General features: G+C 36.6%; 1 protein-coding gene across 1 annotated transcript in view; it reads left to right on the forward strand.

The window, feature by feature from the left end:
* Nucleotides 1–27,408, forward strand: part of RPS6KC1 (ribosomal protein S6 kinase C1) — a 203,602-nt gene that overhangs the window by 19,048 nt on the left and 157,146 nt on the right. The window contains exon 4 of the mRNA XM_044674955.1: nt 10,030–10,150. Coding sequence (XP_044530890.1) covers nt 10,030–10,150 — 121 coding nt within the window. The remainder of the gene's footprint in view (nt 1–10,029; nt 10,151–27,408) is intronic.

Genomic DNA, 27,408 nt, shown 5'->3' on the forward strand with positions numbered 1-27,408 from the left:
ATATTTTCTTATGAAAAAAGAATTTTTCTCCTTTAAGTCTTGATACTTTCATTTTTTCAGTGTAACTATCTTTATGAATATAATATTAAATGCCACACAATTTATTTATCTTGCTACTAAATATCACCTTTTTCCTTCTCTTCACCAGCCTTATTTGGTCTCTCTTTGGAGTTCTAAGCAAACAGTTAATTTTGATGGATGTAATATGTTTCTATTAAGAAGAGAAGGATATTCTTCTCTAAAAACTAAGCATAAGTTACCTTTCTAAGGTCATCAAAATTGTAAGTTTTTCTGTAATATGTTAAAAATCATTGAACTTGATAATACTAGTACTCAAGTTATTTAAAAAAATCAAACCAAAAAGTAGCTCTTCAGTCTTAAAGCCACCATCATAGATCGCCACATTTTAAAAAATGAATTTTATTGAATGTTATTTTTTCCATATAAGCATTTCATTTTTTGCATGATAGATTTTGAGTGTAATAACAATATTTTTTCTGTAATGTAGAATTAAGGAACTGCAGTTTACATACATTTTTTCATGGTATAACAATCAGTAAATGAACTGCCATTATCCTGCATTGGACAGAATCTAATATGTAAAGCCTTACATCTTGGTTCAAAAATTCAGCTGAACAAATGTAAGATAGGGGGGCCATGTTTACACAACAGCTTGAACAAGATTTGGGAATTTTAGTTCAATATGAATCAGGAATATGATGTGGCAATCAAAAAAGGTATTCTGATCTTGGGCTGAATTAACATAGGTACAGATAGCTTTCAGGCATGAGGGATGATCATTCTTTTGTACTCTGTCCTAGTTAAACTAGTATGGAGTATGATTATATTTAGTTCTGGGTAACAACTTAAGAAAGACAGTGATAAGCTGGCCGACATCTAGGAGAGAGCAATCAGGATAGTAAAGGTCTTAAGTCTATGTAATATGAATATTAGTTGAAGGAACAAACGATATTTAGTCTTGGAAAAAAGAGACTCTGGGAGGTATGGCCAGTGTCTTTAGATATTTGAAAGCCTTTTTTTTTGGGGGGGGGGATTAGATGTATTCTTTTTGGCTCCAGAAGACAGAACCAATAACAAAGAATGGAATTTGCAAAGGAGTATATTTAAGCTTGAGACTAGGTAAATGTTTCTAACAAATAGAACTTTCTAGAAGTAGAAGGGACTACCTTGATAGGTTGTGTGTTTCCTCTGTTGGAGGTCTTCAAACAAAAGCTGGATGATGTGGTAAGAGAATTTTTCTGTATTGCCTTTATTAAGTAATTTTCTTAAGATGATTATGATTAACTAGAGTTTGCAGATGGTGTCAGATTTTTAGTTCTTGTGATTTTCTGGTTAGTGAGAAGAGAATTTCCAGCTCCCTCTACCTAAGATGAGCTTGTCAAATAACTAGGTCTGAGGTTAATGACTCTGGTTATATTGTCAATTCCAGTTTTGTCTATCCATTATAATCTTTTCCCTTCTACTGTCTGTTCTTTGATGTCTTTGATGTATATATCTTTCTTTACCTTCCCCTTATATCCTCTAAAATTACATTTTATTCTGCCTGATAGCAACCTATATGAGGTTGCTGAAACTTGGTTTTCAGGCTCATTGACTTTTGTAAACTGTGGGTCTATGCCCTGAACCAGTTTTTCTTCCCAATCTTTACATGCTGATAATTTTTATTGGCAGCATTACCATATCAGTAAATTCCTTGGACAATTTTAATGTCAGTGTCAACTTTTCAGATGTGTTGGAGTAAGGATTCCTTTTGGATATGATACCTCTTCTAACTCTTAAGATTCTGTGATATTAATTAAATGAAGAATGACTATTAAAAAGTTGGTTTTTTATAATTTAGGGTGATTTATTATAAATAATTTTTTCTTTCCTTCTCTGTTTCCCTTTGCCAAATAGGCATATTGTTTGAATTTAGGATAGTCTTTTTATTTTTTGTAGATCAGAGATTCTTAACTTATAGCTCATGAATAAAAACTATTTTAATATAATTATTTTCCTTTGAGATTCTGTGTATTTTATTTTGTGCTTTAAAAAAATTATTCTCAGAATGAGGTCATGGGCTTCACTAGGCTGCTAAAGTGGTCTATGACATACAGAAAAGTTAGGAATCAGTGTCCTAGATTCTCAAAACCACTAAAAGAATTTGAGCTCTTTGAGAGAAGAGACTGTTGTTTCTATTTGTATTCCTAGGGTTAGGTTAGCATAGCACTTTGCACATACTAAAAACTTAATACAGATAGCCCTTCTGCATCATGACTACTTTCCCCATTGTAGCTTTGATATATTGCAGGTTGGTGTAAGAAATTAAATGAGAATGTTTTGGGAGTTTTGCAGTAGTTGTAGACTATATATGAAGGCTAGCAGATGACAGAAAAAGGTTGGAAACCCAGGAATGCATAAAATATATGGATAATATTTTATCTTTTAATACCATAAACATACACCATTTCTTTTTTTAGAGTTAAAGTTTGCAAAAAGATCTTGAAAGCCAGCAGATGATACACAAAGGCTAGAAATGTAGCTATATCCTGATATTGATGTATATCTATCCTATGACCAAATACTTAACCCAAATTTTATAATAAGGCACTGTAAATACCTATAAAAGAAAAAGAAAAAGTTCAGATTCTTTTCTAGAAAAGAGGCTCAAAAAATTTTATGTGGATTTTCCAGATTACAGGGGGCACCCTGCCACAACAATATCACCACCTGTCGCCCCCACCCCCACCCCACTCCAACACCCCTCCACCTGTAAATACTTCATTCTTTTATTGATCAGGACTTTAAATAAGTTTTCTCTTTGATTATTGCCTCTTGTGAATTTATCAGCTTTGAGGCTTTACTTATTATCTATAGCTAGCTCATTATCAGCCTCTTTCTTTTTATCCAGCCTCCTCTGGCCTTCAGATGTGACTGCCTGACCATTGGCTAAAGCCTTTCTTTGTGGCATTTTGGCTTTATCTTATCTCACTCTCCTACTGCATTCTTGTGATCTGAAGATTATAGATAAAGGGCTAGGAGGGACCTTAGAGGTCCATTGGTATCAATCTCAAATAGAAATTGATCTTTGAGGGCCTTATTGACTTAGAAAAGTACAAATTAGCTGGGTAGGGAGGGAGTAGTTAAGAGTGCTGGGCCTAGAGTCAGTAAGACTCATCTACCTGAGTTCAGCTGTAATCTAAAACATTTACTTGCTGTGTCACCCTGGGCAAGTCACTTAACCTGATTTGCCTCAATTTTTTCATCTGTAAAATGATTTGGAAAAGGAAGTGGCAAACCATTAGTATCTTTGCCAAGAAAACCCCAAATGGGGTCACAAAGAGTCAGTCTGAAACAAATAAATAACAAATGTTGTGAAAGCTATCTATCTCTAGAGAAAGAACTGTTGGAGTCAGAATGGAGATGAAAGCGTATGATTTTTCAATTCTTTATTTGGGTTTATGTTTTGGGGTTTTGGTTTTATAAGATTACTAAATTGCAAAAATGAACAATATGGAAAAAAATAAAATGAAATGTATTACATTTTCAACTGGCTGACTGGCTGTGACTGGAACTGTCCATTGTTTGTAGCCTCTTAGGGAAAGGGGCTGGAATCCTTGCATTTGAGCAAAATCTTTGATTTTTCCAATCTTTTCATTTTATAAATGAGGACACCAAACTCTAGAGAGGTTAAGTGACTTACCCAGGGTCAAACAGGTCAAAAAGGATAGAGTTGGCATTTGAACCTCGATTCTCTGACTCTGAATCCAGTTTCCTTTATAGTGCATTATGTTTGTTGCTTCTCAATCAGAATTTCTGTTTGTGTATGGTAGGGTACAGAAGGGTGATACATGAAAGGAAGAAGAAAATCTGATTAAAATAATTTGGTAAATACCTTATTTAAAACATTCTGGATTATGATTGTTTACTTTTTTTTTTTTGGTAGGAAGCTTACTAACCTATACTTGTGGAATTTCATTTAATGTGACTTAAGTGTAATGAGGATTTTCAGAAATTGAGGAAAGGTATTTTTGGTAAGAGATTCCTTAAATCACACTTGGGCCCTTTCTGATCCTATGTAGGCTCATTTGTATTAAAGTGCAATTGTACACAAAAAATTTCAAATTTGTTAGGAAGTGTTGATGAAATCAATTTTTTTTTCCCCCAGAACAGAGGACATTTCTATAATCTAATCAGTCAGTCTTTTAGTGTCAGGCACTGTATTAAATGCTAGAAAGAAAAAAAACAACACTGTTCTCAAGGAGTTTGCAATCTGATAGGGGAAGAGGATGCACAAAAGAGAACTGAAAAACTGAGGTCTAGGACTGACATAAGAACATGGTGGACACGTCAAAGATGGTCCAGAACCATGTAGCTCAGAATAATAAGCATAATTTAGCTTCTGTAATCTGGGAGATTGTTTACTCTCTGGCTTCTTTATTGAAATGTTCCATAGTTCAAGCTACCTCACATAGAATTCATCTTGTCCTAGGAATTATAAAATCATTGATTTAGAATTGGAAGGTGCCTTGGGGGACATTTAATCTGACTCCTTCCTACAGATAAGGACATCTAGGCTGGGGGAGGTTATGTGACTTAACCTGAGACCATATAAGTAATGAAAAACAGAAATGGTATTTGAACCCAGATCTTCTGACTCCATAGCCAGAGTTCTTTCTATTGTATTGGGCTATATCCTTATCTTAGTGATATTATGAATTCTGATTTAGGAAACAATGTAGACAAGTTCATCTTCATGCTAATTTCTTACATCTTTTTGTGTGATGTGGGTAAAATTATCTACTTTCTCAAATGCTCATCTACTTTGGATATTTTTTATATTATTACTCTTTTTATAAACAAGCATTAATTAGTTGCCTACTCTATTTTAGGCACATTCTTGAGTGCTGGAGATGCAAAGAAAGATAAAACCATGCCCCCAAATGTTTTTCCTTTTAACTGAATAAATGATATATACATATAGAAATATAATGAGTGTATGAAATAATGAGGTAATTTGGTGAGAGGAGATTGTATAGCATTTGGTATCAAACCTGGAGGCACTTGAATTAAGGCTGAACTTGGAGGGAAACCAAGGCTTCTAAGAGGAGGAACTGAGGACAGAGTCAATTCAGGTGTGAGTGTGTATAGGGCACGGGGCAGCCTGTTCAACGGGATGGATATAGGAAATGAACTTTGGGTTTAAGAAATAGCAAGGGGGCCATTTTGCCTGGATTATAGAGTACGTGAAAGGAAGTAATGTGTACTGGAAAGGTAGGACAGAGATAGAATGTGATATGCTTTAAATGACAAAAATAACGATAATAATGATAGCTAGCTGGCATTTATATAGCACTTGAAGACTTGTAAAGTGACTTACATATGTTATATCTGATCTGTACACTACTCTTGTGAAATAGGTGCTGTTATTATGCCTATTTTATAGTTGAAGAAACTGAGGTCAAGAGATAATAAATGGCTTGTCCAGTGTCACATAATAATAATAGTTAACATTTATGTAGTGCTTACTACGTAGCAGGCACTGTGTTAGTACTTTACAGTTATCTCATTTGATCCTCACAAGAACACAGGAAGGTAGATACTATTATTTCCCCATTTTAGAGATGAGGAAACTGACAAAAAAGAAATTAAGTGATTTGCCCAGGGTCACATAGCTAGTAACTGTTGTTAACTTAGAAAAAACACAGAACTATTAAATAGTCACAAAGCCACTCTTTAATCTAGGGAAAGGGGGAACGGGGCTACTTGGCCTCTTATGCAGAGCTGCGCCTTATGCAGAGTCCAAGGATGGAACACTGCTTCGCTCTGCTCCCTGACACCCTGGGAGTGCCACCGTGCTAGATGACCACTCCAAGGAACAAAGTAAATTGGGGAATTTACATACCTTTTGGGAAGATCCAGGGCCTGGGAAAGATGATTGACTTTGTACTGGTAAGGATGGGATTTACATCTTGAGAGATAAAAGTGCTCTGGGGGTTGTGAATAAAATCTCTTTAAAAAGCCATATAGCAAATTTGACCTTGATAAGTTTTAATCACTTCACCCACACTCCAGAACTGGGGTGGTAAAATGCAGGGCATTCCTAGAAATTTCTTAAGAATTTTCCCAGGTGGGGAATTCCTTTCTCTAATATCGGTCATGTGCCCATGATCATCTATCAGAGAAATAATGCTCACAAAATAAATAAATGCCAAATCGGATTAGTTCTCTCTACTCAAAAAGGAGAACTCAATTACCATAGGAACCAGCATTCCCTGGTCCTTTTAAAACTATGACTTATCTATTGCTCAATGGTTGCACTCTGGAAATTTACCTTAAAAACTCCAAAAATCAGGCTATATTTCATGATCCTTTTTAAGCCCATAAAACTTCTCTTGACCCAAAACTTTGGATTGCTAAGGAAAAGCTAAAAATTCCCTTTAAATCAGAATACCTATCCAATTCCCTTCTATCTTCTTACTCTGTCCTTGGCTTCAAATTACATTTCTCTCAGCCTGGCCTCAAAAGCTTTCCTTTTGGCCTAAGGCTAAAGTGGCTCCTTCAGAGGAAAATTGTTGGTCAGTTTAAAATCCTTCAGTTTCCTTCCCATTCAAAGCAAAGCCTTTCCTCAACCATGTCTTGTCATTTTACAATGACACAATGACCAAAAATGAACTGTCTTTACTTCTGAACACATGCTAATCAGAAAAACCTTGCTTTCTGGAAACAAATAAAAGCTTGAAAAACAAAACAAAACGTGGAATTACAGCACTCAAATAACAAAGTTAACACCTATAATAAATGCATCCCATTACCCACATTATTAAAACATTAAGTGCACTTGGTATACAATATTTCACACATTATACCAAAACTGGGAAGAAAAGGTTAGAATTTTAAAGTTATGAATCTCTGGACCTCCTTTTGCCTTTTGCTGGATATCCTCCTATCCAGATCTCCAACTCAGGTCCCATCTCTTCAGCTTTTGGGAGGAATTAATTGTTAACACAACTTTAGACATTTAAATCACAAGCTTTAAGGTTATTAGTGAATCCTTTTTAAAACACATCACAAATACAATATAAGCAAAACCTCAAAGAAATGAGAAGAAATCCAGAACTTAAGTTCTTTAAGCTTCTGTGAGAAGCTCTTTTGCAAAAATTTACAACCATTTAAACTTTAAACCCTTAAACCTTGGCTTTTCAGTTCATGAAGCAGCTTTCTCCTTTTAATTGACTTAAATGTCCCTTTAGGCTCCCCCACTCCAGCTCAGCTTCCCATTCAAAGCTTTCAGCCCGCCATTCACACCTCTGAACTACTCTCCTTGCTCTTCTACTCCAGACATGCTTCACCCACCTTCACATGCAACAACACACACACACTCTAATACCTAGTCATACTCAGAGCTTGTAGTGGGATGAACTAGACTCCATTTTGGCCAGCTTACCTTGGGATTTGACTTTGTTGCTGTTTTCCATTTATCTAGATATTTGCATGCATTAGGCCCATACTTTGAAAACATATATCTTGCCATTGGTAGGTGGTTCTTCGGACTGCTGGTTACTTCCACCCACTGGGGCCACAGATTTACTGTCCCCCATTTTTCCAGACACCCCCGGGCTGGTTCTGGTTCCACGACTCTCCGTGGATCCATGGACCGTCGCCTAAAACCCCCCTTAATTAAAGAGTGGGTCACCCCCAAATACACGCGATTGAGACACTTTGCTCCGAGAGCCACTTGCCTGGCCCCTCCACTAAGTGGACTCCTGACTCAACCCCAAATGGGCTGTGTGGGTACCTCACATCTTGGAGTCCTTGTTAGCAGGGTGGCTCAGGCTGCTGGGACTTCGGATCTCGGTGGGACCTCCATTTGTTAACTTAGAAAAAACACAGAACTATTAAATAGTCATAAAGCCACTCTTTAATCAAGGGAAAGGGGGAACAGGGCTACTTGGCCTCTTATGCAGAGCTGCGCCTTATGCAGAGTCCAAGGATTGAACACTGCTTTGCTCTGCTCCCTGACCCCCTAGGAGTGCCACCGTGCTAGATGATGACTCCAAGGAACAAAGGAAATTGGGGAACTTATATACCTTTTGGGAAGATCCAGGGGCTGGGAAAGATGATTGACATTGTACTGGTAAGGATGGGATTTACAATCAAGCTTGGGAAAGGAATCATGGCCAGAGGCTAGGGTGTAAGGGAAGGGGCTGATTGCACAATGGATTCTAAAGGATGGTCCCTGCCCAGGTGTGTCTTCCTGGTACAGGGTCTTTGATACAATGGGGAAGACTACCTAAGACAAAAGGGTATTTAGCATTTACCCTGGGGTTCATTATTCAGTCTGCAACTGCTAGCCTGAGATTCCCTTCAGGGTGGATTCTCAAGGGAACAGGGAACAAGCACAAGCTTTGGGGGTCTCCAGCCTACAAGCTATTTCTAAAACTTGGGGTTCTTCAGATCTCACCAGGCCACAAGTTTGGGGTCTCTAGATTCCATGTCGACACTGTCTGAGGCAGGATTTGAATTTGTCTTCCCCACTCCAAGCCCTATACTCTACCTACTATGCCATATGTTGTTGTTTATTCATTTCAGTCATGTCTGAATTTTCATGACCTGAGTTTTCTTAGCAGTGATACTGGAGTAGTCTGCTGTTTCCTTCTCTAGCTCATTTTAGAGCTGACAAGGTCAGGCAAAGAGGGTAAAGTGATTTGCCCAGGCTAATATAGCTAGTAAGTGCCTGAGGCCAGATTTGAACTTAGGAAGATGAGCCTTCCTGATTCCAGACTTGGCACATTATCTACTGTTCTACTAGCTACCCTTAATTGTGTCTTATAGTTTCTTCATAGCATATAACTTTGTACATCAAGGTAATGTGGAACAGCTAAAACTTTTGGAGTAGGGAAATAATATAGTGAGATCTTTGCCTTAGAATTATAACTCCAGCAGTCCTGTAGAGGATGGATTGGACAGGAGTGAGGTAGGGAGACCATTGGGGATGCTATTGCAGTAGTCTGGGCAAATAATTGGTGATTGAACTAGCTTGGTGACTTTGTGAGGAGAATGAAGATACGTAGGAGAAATGTAGCAATTATCATTTGATGTAAGGGTAAGAGAAAATAAGGAGTCACAGATATATTCAGGATTTCAAATCTGGGTTATTGGAAAGATGATGGTATTCTTTCTTGCCAGAAAAAGGTTTATAAGAAAGAGAAATATAATGAGTTGTATTCTGCACATTTGGATTTGAGATGCCCATGGGACATTTGGCTGGAAATGTTCAATAGATAGTAATAGGTAATATGGGACCTGAACTTGGGAGAGAACCTAGGGTTATATAGATCTAGGATCATCTGCACAGAGGCGATAACTGAATCCATGGTAGCTAATGATCTCACTGAGAGAGAAGAGGAAAGTGCTCATGATTAAGCCTTGGGTTATGCACATGGTAATGGGAGTAGATGAGGATCCTGAGAAGGAGCAGTCAGAGATGTAGGAGAACCAAGAGAGGGTAGTATCACAAAATTCAGAAAGAGAAAGTGTGTACAGGGGTCAATAATGCCAGTACCCTAAATATATAATTTTCTTTTAAAATCATAAGGGGCTAGAATGAGAGAACATATATTTGATCACCTAGTCCATCTCCATGGAAATAGGAATTGGCTTTTAGAGAGACGACAATAAAGTATTTAATGGCTTTGGATGTCTCCTTCTAATTTACTATATAAAATGTACTTGTATAACAAATTTTCAAATGCTACATAGAGCAACATGAGAACAAGAAATGCAAATTATATTTTTTATTTTAAATGCAAATATCAATTGGCCACAAAATAGTTAACTATACTGGTTAGGACTTATACCATTGCCGTGTTTCCTTTGCATGAAAACAATTTTTGATAACCTATTTTAAAAAAAGAATAGTTTATAATTCAGGCATGTCATGACTTTTGGTATTTTAGCATATGTGTCCCAAATTGAATTACTATGAGTAGTTCCATTAATTTCTAACTTTTTTTTTCTCTGCTTCAGATAGTCGTTTGGAAGAGATACAGCGATTTTAAGAAACTGCACAAAGACCTCTGGCAAATTCACAAAAACTTATTCAGACATACAGAATTATTTCCACCTTTTGCTAAAGCAATAGTCTTTGGTAAGCATACTTTTGAAAACTCTTTAAGTTGCTTAGTAAATGTTAATTGCTAGTAATATTTAACTGGTAGACTCTGAAACTACAGATATGTTAAAAATAGACATCATACTTTTTTGTTATATTTTCTATATTAAGACTTTTAATTGTAATCTGGTGTCCTAAATTTTATTTTCATGTGACTCATGCAGTATTTTCTCAACTTAAAATATAAACACCCTCAGAGACATATTTATAGAAAGTACTGTAAGTTTATTTTTAATGCTTTTTTTGGTTTTCTTCTGACATTATGAATAGTTTGTTCTAGCTCCATACCCCAGAAAAAGGCATGTTGAAATATGTTGTTAGGTGTCTCTATTCTCAGGTCAGTTCAGTTGTACAAAAACTTTCTTTTTGGGTTGGTAGCAAAGTGATTAAACCTAACTCTAGAAGTTAATTTTTTTTCTTTTGGCAGAGGCCCTAGGTATAGACCTGTCAGGAAATGGCCAGTTTTCAGGGCGTCAGAGAGACAAGTTTGTTCAGTGTCTTCTTCCTACTCCTTACATTTTAAGTTGCTGTTCATTATGTGAGTTAGGGGCCTTACCAGCACTGCAATATAGGAATTTCCAAATGACTTAGCTATGTGTGGTATCAACCAGGTATTTCTATATGGACTTTTGTATGTGGAAGGGAGAGTCTTTACAGATAGGAAGGACAGAAGGAAATCCCCTGAAGACATCTCTTATACCACAGATGCCTTGGTATTTTGCTTGGGACTTCTTAAATTGGAGCAAGGGCAGTCAGTCTATGAACTGTGTATGCCTGGTCTCTGCAACCATTGTTAATGTAATTGTGCCATTCTTCACTCTGTGTATCAATGTCTGTCTCTCTGTTTCTTGTCCCTTTGGACAAAAGCTTGCATGGAAGAGCACAGGAATTAGAATGAAAGGACCTGAGATTGAATCCTGACCTGTGTATCTTTGGGTAAGCCAGCCTCTCTTGGCTTTGTTTTTCTCATCTGTAAACTCTGGGGGTTGAACTAGATTGCCTTTAAGGGCCTTTCCAGCTCTAAATTGGTGCTACTAGGTTTATCCCTCCCTCTAACTTCTTATTCTGCTCTTCTAAAACCCTTTCATTTTCTTTTCCATTTCTGATTTTTTTCCTGCTTCTCTTAAATCTGCTATTGACACTCACTGGCATTGCTTAGGAAAAAAGGCATAAAAAGTATAACTTTTGTTTCCTAAAGGAAATATTTATTATAACTTATTAATCATATTAGAATCATAGATTTAGAGCTGGAAGGGACTTCAGAATCCATCTACTCCAACCTCTTCATTTTAAAGATGAGGAAACTGAGGTCTTGGGAGGTTAAATGACTTGTCCCAGTCCACATAATTGTAAACATATTTGGTGGGATTTGAGGCCATGTCTTGTGACTTTAGAACCAATGCTCTTTCCATAAAACTGTGCTGAATCTTTCATTCTGATATTACCTTTCTTTTTGTTATTTACTTATTTAATTAATTTAGTGTTTGTTTATTTTTAATATGTCAATATAATTTACAAAATAAACATTTTCTGACATTTTGCAATACATGCTCTCTTCCTCCCTCTCATCCCTGTTATGAGTAAGATTAGATTAGCTAGTTATTAGGTATTGATTATATATTGATTAGGAAGTACCTAGCAGGAAGGAGCTGGAGCTGGGAATTCCAGATTGGAATGAAGGAGGAGGAAGTCTATCTGTGCTGTGTGTGGACTCCATTAGTGGTAGGCAAAAACTGTTGCCAGCCTGGGAGAACTCAGAGCAAAGGACACCTTGCATCCTGTTTTCCCCTGGGATCCTGTGTGGTGTGGCATTTAAGGAAAGAACAAGAGAAGAGGACAGTGCTTCAAGCAAAACCCTTACTGCTTAGTTCCTGAGACAACTGTAGCTCCTGGCATCCAGACATCATCAGTGGATTGCAGTGAGAAATCCCAAAGCCACAAAAGCCCAGCTGTACTCAAGCCTGGCAGGTTCCAGGTTTGAGGCAGAAACCAGAAACCCAGAGACTCCAGTATAGCATGGGCCCTGTTAGTTAGATAACTTAAATTAGTGTAGTGAATAAGTCCTTCCCTGTCCCTTTGGGTTTTGTTATTAGGTGTTAAGATTTTAGAGTAGTCATTCCTATCCCTCCTTTTAGTTGTTTCTAATTAAAACCTAATTTCACCTTGTTACCTTGTCAGTTAATTCAAGGCCTCTGAGTCTCTGGGTTTCTGGTTTCTGCCTCAAACCTGGAACCTGCCAGGCTTGAGTACAGCTGGGCTTTTGTGGCTTTGGGATTTCTCACTGCAATCCACTGATGATGTCTGGATGCCAGGAGTTACAGTTGTCTCAGGAACTAAGCAGTAAGGGTTTTGCTTGAAGCACTGTCCTCTTCTCTTGTTCTTTCCTTAAATGCCACACCACACAGGATCCCAGGGGAAAACAGGATGCAAGGTGTCCTTTGCTCTGAGTTCTCCCAGGCTGGCAACAGTTTTTGCCTACCACTAATGGAGTCCACACACAGCACAGATAGACTTCCTCCTCCTTCATTCCAATCTGGAATTCCCAGCTCCAACTCCTTCCTGCTAGGTACTTCCTAATCAATATATAATCAATACCTAATTACTAGCTAATCTAATCTTACTCATAACATCCCTCTTCCTTCCCAAGTTGGCAGGTAATATGATATGGTTTGTACATGTATTATCATACAATGCATATTTCCATGTTTATCATGTTGTTAAAGAAGACACATAACACTAATACTAGAAAAAAATTCATGGAGGAAATAAAGTGAAGAATAGTATACTTCAATTTGCATTTAGACTATCAATTCCTTCTGTGGTGGTGAATAGCCTTTTTTGTCATTAATCCCTTGGAATTGTCCTGGATCCTTGCATTGTTGATAATAGTTAATTCATTCACAGTTAATTATTAAACTTTCTGGTTCTACTCACTTCACTTTGTATCATTTCATATAAGTCTTTGCAGATGTTTTTGTGATCATCTTGTTTGTCATTTCTTATGGTACTACAGAATTCCATTATAATCATATGCTTGTTCAGCCATTTCCCATGAGATTACCTTTCTCTATATATACATCACACACAAATTTGTTTCACTTCCCTCAAGGATTCAGTTTCCATGATGCTAATAATTCTTAAATCAGTGGTTAAAAAAAAATGAAGAGAAATGATGACAAGTTCCTTTATTTAGTCCTCTGTGGCTGTTAGAAACCTGCAGAGGCTCTGAGTAGAGACAAGCCAAGGTAGGTGGAAGGCTCTGCCTCCACCCTGCCTGAGATCCTGATTTGGAAACAGGCCCCAGTCACAAATCTGAGCCACAGCAGGAGAGAGGAATAGGTAAGGACTCAAGCAGCTCCTCCTTAGGCCACAGCAGAACATGTGGCTAGATTAGTGCTCAGCTAGTGCACTGCTCAAGCAGTCTTGCTAGAGATGAGAAAGAAACAGGGTCAGACCCATAATTATGCAGCACAGACACAGTCCAAACAATAGTTGGAGGCCATACCCAAGTAGCTCACCACTGAGTATGAGCTAGCTCCAGACTGAGGCCTGTGTAACATTCAGGGGCCAAGGATCCCTCACCTGAATCACAGCACAGTATGGCATCAGATCATCACCCACCATCCTTGAACCATAGGAGAAAGGACCAGCCTAACACTCAGGCCTCTATTATCAAACAGAAAGGACCAGATGTATAAGCCTGGACTCCCCAAAAGTAAGGCTTAGTCATTCTCCCACTTTGTACCACCTCAGTCTTGGAACGGGAGGTGGGGTGGGGTGAGGTGGGGGAGGACGAGGAGAAAGAGGAAGAGGATGACATTAGGTTCAAAGTTTAACTCAATTTCTTCTAAGCCCAAAATTCCTCTTGGGATTCTGTCTCAAGTACCCTGACTTCTAACTGGCTGGCTGGCTACAAAATCCTGTTAGCAATCTTAGCTTCAAAGTCATTATGGCTCCTTCTAGGCCTGATGAACTCACTCCTTAAACTGGAGACAAATGAAACAGACCAGAAACAAACACCCTAGGTCCAAAACTCTGAGTCTGGGCAAAATAGAGGCAGAGAAATATATTCCCCACTCTTGGTTTAGTTCATGACACCTGTGCTGTTGTTGAACTGTGTGTGATTTTTGCTCCCCGGAAACAGCAGGAAAGACTACGTAGAAAAGAGTGAGACCAGCTAGTTTTAAAGACACAGCTTATTCTGGCTGTTTAGTCAATTGAAGGAGGCTACTGTTACTCATGTGGTATGGGAACACAAGGTGCTTCATTTAAGGACTTTTGGATATGTACAGGCAAGGCCTTTTTACCCTAAGGAAGGACATTTCTATTTCTCATACTTGCTTCGTTCCTGGGCTAGGCTCAATATTACCCAAAAATTATGTTGAAGATGACTATATAATTAATCTTATACATATAAGCAAGGTTATATGGATTTTCTGGATTGTATGTTTTTTTTTCACAAGGGGAGATTCAAATATCTTTACTGTTTCTAGTTCCACTACTGCATTCTTAACATAAAGGTTGTACTTCTTGTCTGCAGTCTTTTGTAGAAAGTCAGCAAAGAACTGTGAAACATCTTTGAATTGCAGAGAATGTTGTCCGTAGCATTTCCCAATTTCATCTAACCCTACCAGCTCGAGGGAAGACAGGTCAGAAGAATGATCTTTCCCTAGTTTGGGACAACATATTTGCAATATCGTGTTGGACTTATTGCTCAGAAAGAAATAGCAAATCAGCGTCATTGTTCCTGCTCAGAGGGTTGACAGGCAGGGTGCTAAGGATAGAGTTATCCTGGAAGAGGTGATTGTGCAGTTGCCACAGAATATTTGAAAGGTCTTCAAACATGGAGTTTGTTTTTCCCATCATGTACACACTCTTTTCTCACTAGGAGCCAATTGAAAAACTACAAGTTACCTCAGGAAAAAAATGTGGATAGAATTTGCAACACTTTCAAGACTGAAAGGCACTGCATTCTCAAGGGACAATGAAACAACATTATTCTTGGATAAAGCTAACTTTTCCACTCTCTTCAGTCACCAAAACAGTAGCTTGAGGACCATGGAATAATTATCCACAGCAAGTCCAGACTATAAAAGATCTTCTTCCATAGAAAACCCATGGAAAATGCAGCCACATCTGAGATTCAATTTCTGAATATTAGCCAATTTCCATCTCGGAAAATAACAGATTTCCCAATACACTGGGAAGGAATAAAGCTAGAAGTTTGAGTGCAGTCAAAATCATGAGTTGGCAGCAGTGGCCATAATGTGAGCAGTTACCTAGCCCACCGGGCAGATTTTACTTGGCAGTCTTAATTCTCCTGAATATTTGGAAGCTTAGTATTGAACTGTGTTTAAATCATGTTTGCTGAAAGTAAACAATAGCCACTTTCTCTAATGTCTCTTGAATTGCTCTGTTCTTAAGGATATTGATGCTGCTGATAGTCACTACAATCTTGGAGAAAGTGTTTTAGCTTAGAGGTTCCACAAAGGCAGGTAGGTGATGTGGTGGATAGAGTGCTGGGCCTAGAGTCAACAATACTCATATTTCTGAGTTTGATTCTGGTCTCAGACACTTACTAGCTATGTGACTCTGGGAAAATTACTTAACCTAGTTTCCCTCAGTTTCCTCATCTGTAAAATGAACTGGAAAAGGAAATAGCAAACACTCCAGTATCTTTGCCAAGAATACCCTAAATGGAGTCATGAAGAGTTGGACACTACTGAAAAACAAATGAACACTATGCCACCACTCTACAAGGTGCTTCAGAGCAGCATAATTCCTCTTCTATTTGTATAGTAGTAGAATAGTTGCCCTAAGAGGAGGACATGGTATGGATAAATATGATTATTACCATCCATCTTTGTGAATTTGAATTTTTTCACTTCTTTGGTAATAAGTAGAACAAACAGTTTTGTATCTAGGATTATTTTTTATGCATGTTCTGTGTAAGTTGGCCATCTAGAGGCAACTGGTTGGCAGATTGGATAGAGCACTGAATCTGGAATCTAGAAGTCCTGAGTTCAAATATGATCTCAGACACTTAGTGACTTTGTGACCCTAGGCAAGCCACTTAACCTTTGTTTCCCTCAGTTTTCTTGACTGTAAAATGGAGACAACTGTACTTGCCTCACAGGGTTATTGTGAGGATTAAATAAGATAATGTTAGTAAAACTTTTAGCAGGGTGCCTAGTACTTAGTAGACATTTAATAAATTCTTGTATTCTTCTATTTGTCTGCTTAAAAACTAGACCTCTCCTGTTTTAATGCCTATAAAACTGCTATTCCTTGTAATTAATTCCCCACTTAAATCATATGCAAGATTGTTTTCCTTCATTTTTCTTTCTTACATTTATGCCTGGGAGATTCAAATTGCTCTGATCTGTTGTGTACATGTAGTGTAATGAGCTTGTGGGAACAAGTACTATGCTTATAATAGGTCAAAATGGAACAGTTATGGTCTCTTGGGTAATTAGGTAACCAAACATTCTTCCTCCTGAGGGATATATAGCATGGTGGATAGAGATGGCTTACCTAGCACTATTTTGTTAATGTATTTTAGGTATTAAGTGGTTTATAGAAACCCATTTTATGTAGATAGTTTTCTGAATAGATCCTTAGTTACCTCACACTTATTTCTTAGGAGCACATTGTGTATATTAATAAATTCAAAGCTTGAAATCTTCGAGCATTATTTTTCTTCAAGATAGTATTGACTTATTAATTGCTCTTTCTCTCTTTGTATAATTTGTACTAGTTCCTTCATGTGGATTCAGATCAGGAGACACACAGCTTACTAATCTATTCCAGTTTCCACTTATGCCATATCTTTCGATCAAGATTATAAACCTCTAAAGGGAAGATACCATATTTCTTTTCTGTTCTTCACAGTGCCAGGCACAGTGCTAGGCATTTAGCCTGTATTCAATGTCAGTTGAGCAAAACCATAGCAGGTTTTATAGATAATCGTATTTTCAGAATAATCCTTTTCTAAGGAACTAAGATACAAGTGGTAAATGTTTTTTACTTTTGTCCAGAATTTATGCTTTTGGGCTGAATTCTTGAAATCTGAAGTAATGTTTATCATATTTATTTCTGTACCATGTTTAACATTAGAATGATTGGTAACCATGTGAATGCCATCTTGCAAAATTATTTAAATTTTTGTTTTTAATTTTATTAACTATGTTATTTCTTCTTAATTTCTTAAAAACTAGATTACATTTTCTTTTTTAATTTTTTGTCATTCATTAAAAAAATTAAGTTCCAAATTTTTCCCCTTCATCCAGCCTCTCTCTCATCCATTGAGAAGGCAAGCAATAAGATCCAGTATAATGTGAAATCATGCAAAATATTTCTGTATTAGCCATGTGGCTAAAAAAAAAAAAGGCAAGAAAAAATAAAGAAAGTGAAGAACGTATTTCATCACTAGTTCTCTCTCTGGAGGTGAATAACATTTTTCTTCATGAGACTTTTAGAATTGCCTTGAATCATTTTACTGATCAGAGTAGCTAAATCTTTTAACAGTTGATCATCATTACCATCTTGCTGTTTCTGTGTACAGTGTTCTCCTAATTCTTCTTACTTCACTTTGCTTGTGTTCACCATGTAAGATTTCCTAGGTTTTTCTGAAACCATCTCTCTCTTATTTATTATAGCACAATAGTATTCTATCAGGTGACAAAGTGGATAGAGTGCTGAAGCTGAAGTCAGGAAGACTCATCCTGCTGAGTTCATATCTGACTTCCCACACTTAGTAGCTGTGTGATCCTGGGAAAGTCACTTAATTTGGATTCCCTTAGTTCCTCATCTATAAAATGAGCTGGGGAAGGAAATGGCAAACTACTCCACTGGAATTTATTGGTGGTGGTGGTGGTGGTGGTGGGGGTGTGTGTGACAGCCAGGCTCCTGCTTTAGGAAAGTCTTTGTGGATAATGAACTGGGGAGACCAGGAGACAGATTAAGAGGCTATTGAAATAAATACCTGAAAGTTGATAAACACCTCAAGTAGGGAGTGGCTCTTTGAGTAGAGAGGAGACAAAGATAGTGAAGTATATTGTAGAAATATAATCAGTAAGATTTGGCAACTTATTAGAAAGAGAATAGTTTAGAATCCAGAGTTAACAGAAGTATATGGTATTCTCAACAGAAAAAATGTATATATACATTCCTATATAATCTCTTCCTATAGGAAGAGATTAGAATTGGGGGGGGGGCAATGATAATGAATTCTATTTTGGACCTGTTGAGGTTAAGGTGCCCATGGAAATCAAGTTAGAAATGCTTAGTAGGCAATAGGTGGTGTGATATTAGAACTCAGAAGGACTAGACATTGGTATATAGATCTGGGATTTGTTTGCATAGAGATGATAACTAAACCCATAGGAGCTAATGAGGTCATTAAGAGATTTTAGAAAGGAGGAAGAGGAGCAAGGATAGAACCATAGGGGGAGGGGGAGGGTACTCATAGTTACAGGACATGATATTCAAAGTCCAATAAAGCATACTGAGAAGTGGTCACACAAGTAAGGCGAGAAAGAAGAGAGAAAGGTCTCAGAGATGAAAAACCCAGAGAGAAGGTAGTCATAACTGTCAAAAAGGCAATAGGGGAAGAACCAACATATAGGGAGAGATTTAAGGGTAGAAACAGGGGATACAGACTACCAGAGAAGGAGTAGAGGGATTGAGAGAGGAGTTGACCTTGATGAGATGGGCCCCCTCTTCATCAGAGATGAGAAAGGGAGAAGAGAATCTCTGGGAATGTGGCTCCTTTTTTTTTTCCCAGTAAAGTATGAGGTGAGGTCTCCAACTTAAAGGTGAGAAGAATATTGGTATGGAAGGCTCGAAGAAAGATGAAACAGTTTGAAACAGATTCTTTGGGGAGTGTGATATGGAATCAGGGAGTAAAAACCTTTCATTGCTGCAATGAAGATTCAGTTGAGATTAGATATTTGTAGTACATTTAGTCAGCATGGTTGCATGACTTTCCAGCTCTGTTTTACAGCATGTGAGTAGGAACAGAGTAGGCTTGTGATGGGAATACTACTAGGTTGGGTTTTTGCAAAGCATGATAATTGATGGGACAAAGTGGTATGGGATTCAAGAACAGATGATAGATAGTGTAATGTTGAACTGGTTAATTACAGGATCAAGATTGTTTGGGAAAGAGGATAGTGAAACCAGAACGGATCTTGGAAAGTGGTTGTTGATTTTATGATCCCCACTTAGATTTTTCATTTACTAATGAATTGAGTATGCAGAAATTGTCTTTTATGGTGGATCCCAGACCATGTAGGGAAGGGCATGTCCATAATAAACTGTATGTTTTCTGGAGCTTATTTGGATCCAAACCTGAATATTTGAGATGGCTCTAGAGACTCTGGAATTTGAGGGCTAGTGAGAGGAGAGAGAGGCTCAAATCTAATGTATTGTGTAGTACAATGAAAAGCATTCATTCTAGACTATAAGGAATATATGCTTCCTGTGTGCAAAGCACTGTCACACACGTAATAGTGTTGGTGCTATGCTTCACTTTGGTCTTGTTTTTGCTTCTTTTAAGCTAAAAAGCTCTTTTAATTTTTCTTGCTCATTGAGATGTTTATAACTTAAAAGGAAAAACCTTCAAATATATTTTCTGTTATATTCATATAAAAATTCATATAAAAACTGAATGTCTTTCAGTTTTCTCTTTAAAAAGATATTAACATTAATTATTAATGTGAAATATGATAAGAGTAAGAGTTTTTTGCATTTCCCAAATAAAGAATATTTATTTGCCCAGGAGGAATTAGGTAAAGTTCACACCTCCTGGGCACATTCTATACATATTTGACAGATTCTTGTAAAAAGAACTCCTTTCTACTCCTTCTTTAAAACAACTCATAAAGACTGTGAAAATGTTCACAACATGTATAAGCATCAGGAAAAATGAGATTAATTTTCTCTTCAGAAACCTTCTAACATCTACAAAAATTAGTTTTCAAATTTTATCTCCATTCCAAATTTTAAGGCAAATTCATACATAAAATTTTTCAGTCCTTTCCCCATCTCTACTTTTTCCCTCCAACAGTGATGTTGTATGAAGTTTGAATATTAATGCCCAGTTCAGATTGTGTGTACAGAGATTTATTATGGATGCTCATTAGTATAATTTGATTGGAACGTAATCTCAATTTTTTTGGATTTTTTCATACTTCACTTCTATTAGAAAAAAGCAAAAATCATAAGAAAACAAACTGATAACTGGGTTTTACTTAAAGGAAAAAAGCTACTTTCCCCGAGTATTCATGAAAAAAACTAATTTTAACTTTTATGTATTTAGTATCTGTCCTTAATTGCTCCTTGCCATTTTAGCATGGTGAACTAGGGACATTGTGTCCTCCTCTTTCATCAAAGAAGTACTGAACTGGGTTCATCATACTGTTGTAACCAGAGAAAGAAGTTGTACTTTTACATTTTGCAAAATTTCTCAACAATAAAATTTGAAACAAAAATGATTTTCTTGTTAACCTTTTTAATTAAAACACTCAAATCTCTAAGTATTCTAGTTAATTGAAGTTTCACCATACATGTGCTTTATTTGAATAGGGTATAAATCAACTTTTATGACAGAGAGGCAGTATAGTATAATGAATAAGAGAGAGCTAGCTCTGGAGCCATGAATATATGGGTTTAAGACCTGTGTCATTATGGCATATACTCTCTGTATGTCAAGTCACTTAACCTCACAGTTCTCTAGGTAAGCTCTTTAATATGATAAGTTGCTAAGAAGGTGCACTGGAAGAAGGAGTTTCCTCACCTAGGAGTTCTATATAGGAATGAAATCTTAGGTCTAGTTCTTTTCTCTCTCCGTTTCTATAAATCAACTCATTTTCAAATCATAAGTATTGATGCCTAGATTAAAAATTATATAGGGGAATTTGGAAACTTTTTAGGGTTGAAGGAAGGATTAGAAAGATCCAAGAAAACAATCATTTTGGAGAACAATTTGGAATTATGCTCAGAGAGCTATAAAACTGTATACAGTGATTCCTCACTTGTCACAGGAGTTACGTTCCAGAGACCCCCACAATAGGTGAAAATCCTTGAATTAGTGGGAGAGCAAAGAGACTAATGCTACAGTCACTGAGCCAGTCAGCTCCCAGGATATAGAACACAGTGCTGTGGTTGGTCACCTTTGTGCAAGTGGTAGTGGTGTACTTCATTTCCATTGTGTACAGTAAGTACCGTATTCATCCACAAAATCCCACGATATAGTGAAAACTTTGTGATATGGAATTAGATATATTTTTTAAAAAACCCGCGATACAGTGAAGCCATGATAAGTAAATCATGATATAGTGAAGGACTACTGTTTAGACCCAGCAACACTGTTGATTGTGATGGAATATTACTATGTCATAAGAAACAATGAGCAGATTGATTTAAAAAAAAAAAACTTGGAAAGAGCTACATGAGATAATAAAGAGTTAAATAAGTAGAACCAAGAGAACAATATATATGGTGACAGATTTAATATTTGAAGAATTACTTGTGAAAGTATACCTGCAGAGAGTGACCTGAGAAGTGGAAACATGAAAGACATAGTCTATAATATACCTATCTATTTGCCAGATCATACCTTCTATGGGATGGGGAGGGTAGGAAGAGGTTGAGATACCTGGAAGTAAATTCATTTAAAAAAAATTACAAGAATACATTAGAAATGTAAGAATTAGGGAAATTATGTATTTTATAGAATCATTGTAAGAAATAATTTAGTGAGAAGATGCTGTGGTTAATTTTCAATACAGCTTTTTAGTGAGGCAGGTTTGAATGTCCTAAACAAACAGATTGGTGGATACATAATTTCCCGAAAGATCCCATTTCATGGTTTTATTCAGAACAAAAGACTATAAATAGAAAAGGCAGGTACTTGCACAGCAAAATTTTTTTTCCTATTACCTTTTGTAGTGGCAGGGCATTTATGCTATTGTTTGGTGCATAATAGGTTCATAAATGCTTGATGACTGATTTATTGACTGAAATTAGGGAGGTGAACCATGGGGTTTGCAGGAGGTTTTCTAAAGGAAATCAAGATAATATTAAGTTTAGATCTTAGGGGGAAAATGACACAATGATGGGTTGAAAGAGATAGACTGAATTTTAAATTCAAATTGTAGGCTTTTTAAAAAAAGGTTTAATATATATTTTTTAAAATTTTAAACATTTTTAACTTTTATTTTTATTTTTAACTTTTAACTTTTTAACATCTTAGAATTAATACTCTAGTGAAAAAAAAAGAATTAATACTCTATATTGGTTCTATGGCAGAAGAGCAGTAAGGACTAGGCAAAGGGGGTTAGGTGACTTGCCTAGGGTCACACAGCTAGGAAGTATCTGAGGCCAGATTTGAATTTAGGACCTCTTGTCTCTGAGCCACTTCCCCTCCCCTCCCCCCCAAAAAAGTTTTAGAGGATAGTTTGAGAAGTCATATTTTTTAATTTAATAGTATAACAATTAATTTTTTTCAATTGTAGTTGATTCTAATATTCAGAAACATTTCCTTTTTAGGAACCGTTCTAATTGGTTAATACTCTCATCTGGATGTTGTTTACCTTTAATGCTGGCTGACATGAAGTGATTATAAATCTTGAAACAATAGGTTTATCAAAGGGTGAGAGTACCTTCTAAATTTATTAATTTAATCCTGAGCCATGATTGTTCAATATTATAGATTATATTCAACTTTTACCCCTATGACCATGTGTAATATAATGAAAGTATGATATTAACCTAAATAAATAAGCAATTTTTCTCTTTCATTATCTTGTGTAGTTCCATTTGTAATGTTTTATTACTGCAGTGAATTCTGCAGGCCAGAAACTACAATAGTCAGACCTTTGTGTAAGCAGTGTGGAAAAAATTGTTGGTCATTCTTGGATCTTGTTAGGCACACTCAAATACTGAGGAGTAGAACTGTCTTTTAAAAATTTGAAATGACTAAAAGATATGTTGCTATTATCAGCTTTTGAAACTTTGATTAATTTAAAGTAAAAATAAAACCACTTTTTCTTAGGGATCATATGTTTTCACCATATAACTAGTTGTTACTATAGAGTTTTTTACATAAAGATATGTTAAACTATGATGACAAGTGTTTCTGTCTGTACCCAATGAAGAAAACATAAGGAAGGCCCTAATGATTGCTTCCAAATGAAATAGAGATGACATGGTTCCAGACTCATTGTAATAAAGAGTTGAGACATCTGGGCTAGTGTTTGCATATAGCTTTCTTTTGCTACAACTTTTTGAAAACAAAATGTGGTATGACTCTAAAAACAAACAAACTCTAAAAACATAGAAAACTTAGTAGAATGTTAACACACAATAAATTCTCTTGGGAAAAATGTTTTGCCTTTCCTGTACTTTTACCTGTACTTTTCCATCTCTTCACAGGAAAAAACACGTTGGTACTGAACATGGGAATTTAAAACAGTGATAAGAGAACCAGCTATTAATAGTCCTTTGATTTCTCATGTTGTTGCTGCTGTTTAAGTGGAGTTTCGATTAAATTAAAGGATTAGCATCTAGGAAATGACCACTGTTATCCCTACCACTAGAATGATTTGGCTGTAACTTTCTAACTTAAATAAAATAACTTTTCTGGAGGGTGGGGATACAAGGGTCATATTTTTATTAACTTGAGTCAAACTGCCTATGTGTGCTGTCTTTTTGTACTATTACTGAAATTTACTTATTTTGAAGTTGCTATTCATGTATGAGGACAAACAACACGGCGTAGTGGATCAAAGGGTTGTTTTGGAATCAGAAGGCTTGGATTTATACCTTGCTTCTGAGGCTTCCCTATATGACTGGACAAGTTACTTTAATCTTTCATGTCCTCAGTAACCTTTACATTGCAATTGAGTTGTTGATCTGCATGTATGGAAGCAGTTTCCACATGAGGAGATTTCTATATCATATCATAGCAGAACTAAAAAAACCCAAACAACTTCATATGCTACCTATTGAAAAAATAAGTACCTGTTTTAATCATAGGTGTTCACATGCCTTTTTTTAAAGCACAATAATTGCATCAGAAATACTTATTAAGCATTTACCTTGTGTCAAGTACTATGTTGAGCAATGAGAATAGATTTTTCTCTTCTTTCAAGGAGCTTATCTGCCATTTAATTGGTGAGACAACATATAAAAGTGTTTAGCTGTAGAATAGATGGAAAGACTTGGAAATCCTTTTTAAAAAAAATTATTTTCCCCCAGTTTTGCCTGTAAAAAACAATTTTTTTAACATTAAAAAAATTCGAATTTCAAATTCTCTCCTTCCTTCCCTTTCTTCTCCCCTTTTCTTCCTCCACTTTGAGGAGATGGTAAGCTATTTTATTTAGATTTTACATGTGTAATCATGTAAAACATTTTTTCATATTAGTAATTTTGTAGAAGATATCTCAAACAAAAAAAAGAAAAGAAGCAGAAAGAAAGTGAAACAGAGTATGTTTTGGTGTGCATTCACACTCCATTATTTCTTTCTCTGGAAGCAGATGGTATTTTTCACCATGAGTGATCACTGTATTGCTGAGAATAACTAGTTTATTCAAGTTATTCCTAAAAATATTACTTTTACTGTATACAATGTGTTCTTCTGGTTCTGCTCATTTCACTTTGTATCAATTAATGTAAGTCTTTCCACATTTTTCTGAAGACATCTTGCTATTCCTTTCTTATGCCACAATAGTATTCCATTACACTCATATACCACAACTTGGTTAGCCATCGCCCAGTTGATAGAGAACCCCTCAATTTCCAATTCTTTGCTGCTACAAAAGGAACTACAATAAATATTTTTGTACAAATAGGTTCTTTTCCCTGGATCTCTTCAGGATACAGATCTAGTACTCATATTGCTGGATCAAAGAGTATGCACAGTTTTAAAACTCTTTGGGCATAGTTCCAAATTGCTCTCAGGGCTGGAAATTCTAAAAGTGTAGCATCAGATTAAATAACAAAGTTTAGGATTCAGATGAAATGAGTAAATTGATTTATTGGAAGTTTAAAGTATTTGAGGGAGTATCAACATATCTGTTGAAGTCCCTAGGATGAGGACAGGATTTGGGAAGGAGAGGAAGACTGTGAGCCATGAATTAAATTAATTAAGGAAAGAAGTAGAGTATCCTGGAGTTTGGTAAAAATAGCTACTAGAATCTAGATTGAGTTGTAACTATGAATTGAATCAACTTCAAAGGGAAAAGGTTACTGAATGTTGATGTTAGAGCAAGAGTCTGGAAGGTGATGGGAGCAAGAAGTATTCCAACTTTCCCATCTTGACCTATGAGTCATGATAGGAATGAAAATGCCACCAGTACTTGACGAGGTGGCCATGGAAGATTTGTCATCAGGAGAAAGCCAAGTCTCAGAGCCAGAAGATGGAAAGAATGGGAAAGAAAAAAGTTCTTAGATGAAAAGTTTGTTAGTTATCGAGCAAGTGTTCCAGAAAGCACAGTAGAAGGGGCAGGCAGTTTTAGAGTGGAAGATTATTGGGGTTAGATTGAGGAGAATGAAAATAAAGTTGTGGGTCATTGGGGACATTACTGGGTTTGAATAATGGTACTGAGTTCAGAATCATTGAATGGGGAGGGTATTTTAGGGTAGGAATATATTAATTCCTGTCAAATGAGTTCAGGTAGGTTATCAACATCCCTCAGAATTTGGCCTCAGAATAGAACCTTCTCAGGCCATTAGACATTAGTGTGTAGCTGGAAGATGGAGGTGCTACTGATGTGGGAGGAGGCTTAGGCAGGTTACTGGTAAAAGGAACATAAAGACATGATCTTTCTTATCCAGATGGACCGTCAGGCCAGGCTCAGAGAATTGTGGAGGAAGTGTGATGGAATGGCATTTCTTTTCTCACCAGGCAGGAAGGGCAGACCACATGATAGGGGAGTGGTAAAAGGAGAGTGATGGAACATTGTTTCTCTTCTTCCTTGGCAGGCAAGTCTTAATGTTTAAGAAACAGCATTAGAACCAAGAATCTTCTGGATAGTTACTCAATTTTGTTTGATCTTTTAAAATACCAGCAGTTAGTGTAGTTTCTTTGTTTTTTTAAAAATAAATTAATTTATCCAAAAACTCATTAAAATATTATCAGTAATACTACTATTGCTATTAGCTAACATTTATATAGAACCTTAAGGTTTGCAAAATGCTTTACAAATATTTGATCTTCACACCAAACCCATGGAGAAGATGCTATTATTTCTCCTACTTTACAGATGAGGAAACTGAGGCAGTGAGGTTAAGTGACTCATTCAGGGTCTTCCTATCATTAGCATGTAAGCTACTTGACATCAGTGATTGTTTCATTCTTCATGTTTATGTCTCCAGTGCTTAGCACAATGCCTGACCTATAGGAAATGCTTAATACTTGTTGGTTGATCTATTGTTCATCATACTATGAGAGGTTTTGCATCAGCACATCTTATTTTTGTATTATTTACTTTGATGATGATGATAAGGCAAAATGACACTTATTTTTTTTTTATCACCTTTCACCTTTAAGTTTGCAAAGAACTTTACATATAATTTATCTCATTTGATCCTCAGAACAGCTCAGCAAAGTAAGGAGCATAGATATTATCACCCATATTTTATAAGTATGGAAGCAGAAACTCATAGGGATGAAGTGATTTTTCCAAAGTTATGAGTGGTATTTTAAAAAACCATATGTCTATCTAGGACAAACCTTATCAAGTACAATCCCTCATTTCTACTTTTGTTGCTAATATTACTTCTTGTTGTGGCTGCCAGGATTCAGTTTTGGAGTCCAATACTGAGGCCTGAATGGTAAGTCACAGCAAATTGGGCAGGGGTATTAAAATTGTGGTTACATCTACTGCTGAACAGTGTAAGAATTAAAATTTAGTTATTAGCTATATATTAAAATTATGTGGCCGCCAGGAATCAACAATTCAAGTTGATTCCGTAATTAAATCAGACCCAAGTCAGCATCGGGTTGAAGAGTTTATTTACAATCAGGAAGGTAAGTAGGGATAAAGAGAAGAGGGAGGTTAGAGGTCTAAATAAATGAAGCTGTAAGCCGCAAGGCCCAACAGCCGGATAGGCAGAGTTTAGAATTGGCCCAGCTAGGCCAAGGAAGCCAGCCTAACTTACCCACGTGACAATACAGAGCATAAGCTGTCTGTGGTCTCAGGAGATGCTTCTTCCTCTAGTTCCAGACG

The sequence above is a fragment of the Gracilinanus agilis genome, chromosome 4 (assembly GCF_016433145.1).
Source record: "Gracilinanus agilis isolate LMUSP501 chromosome 4, AgileGrace, whole genome shotgun sequence".
NCBI classification, from domain to species: Eukaryota; Metazoa; Chordata; class Mammalia; order Didelphimorphia; family Didelphidae; genus Gracilinanus; species Gracilinanus agilis.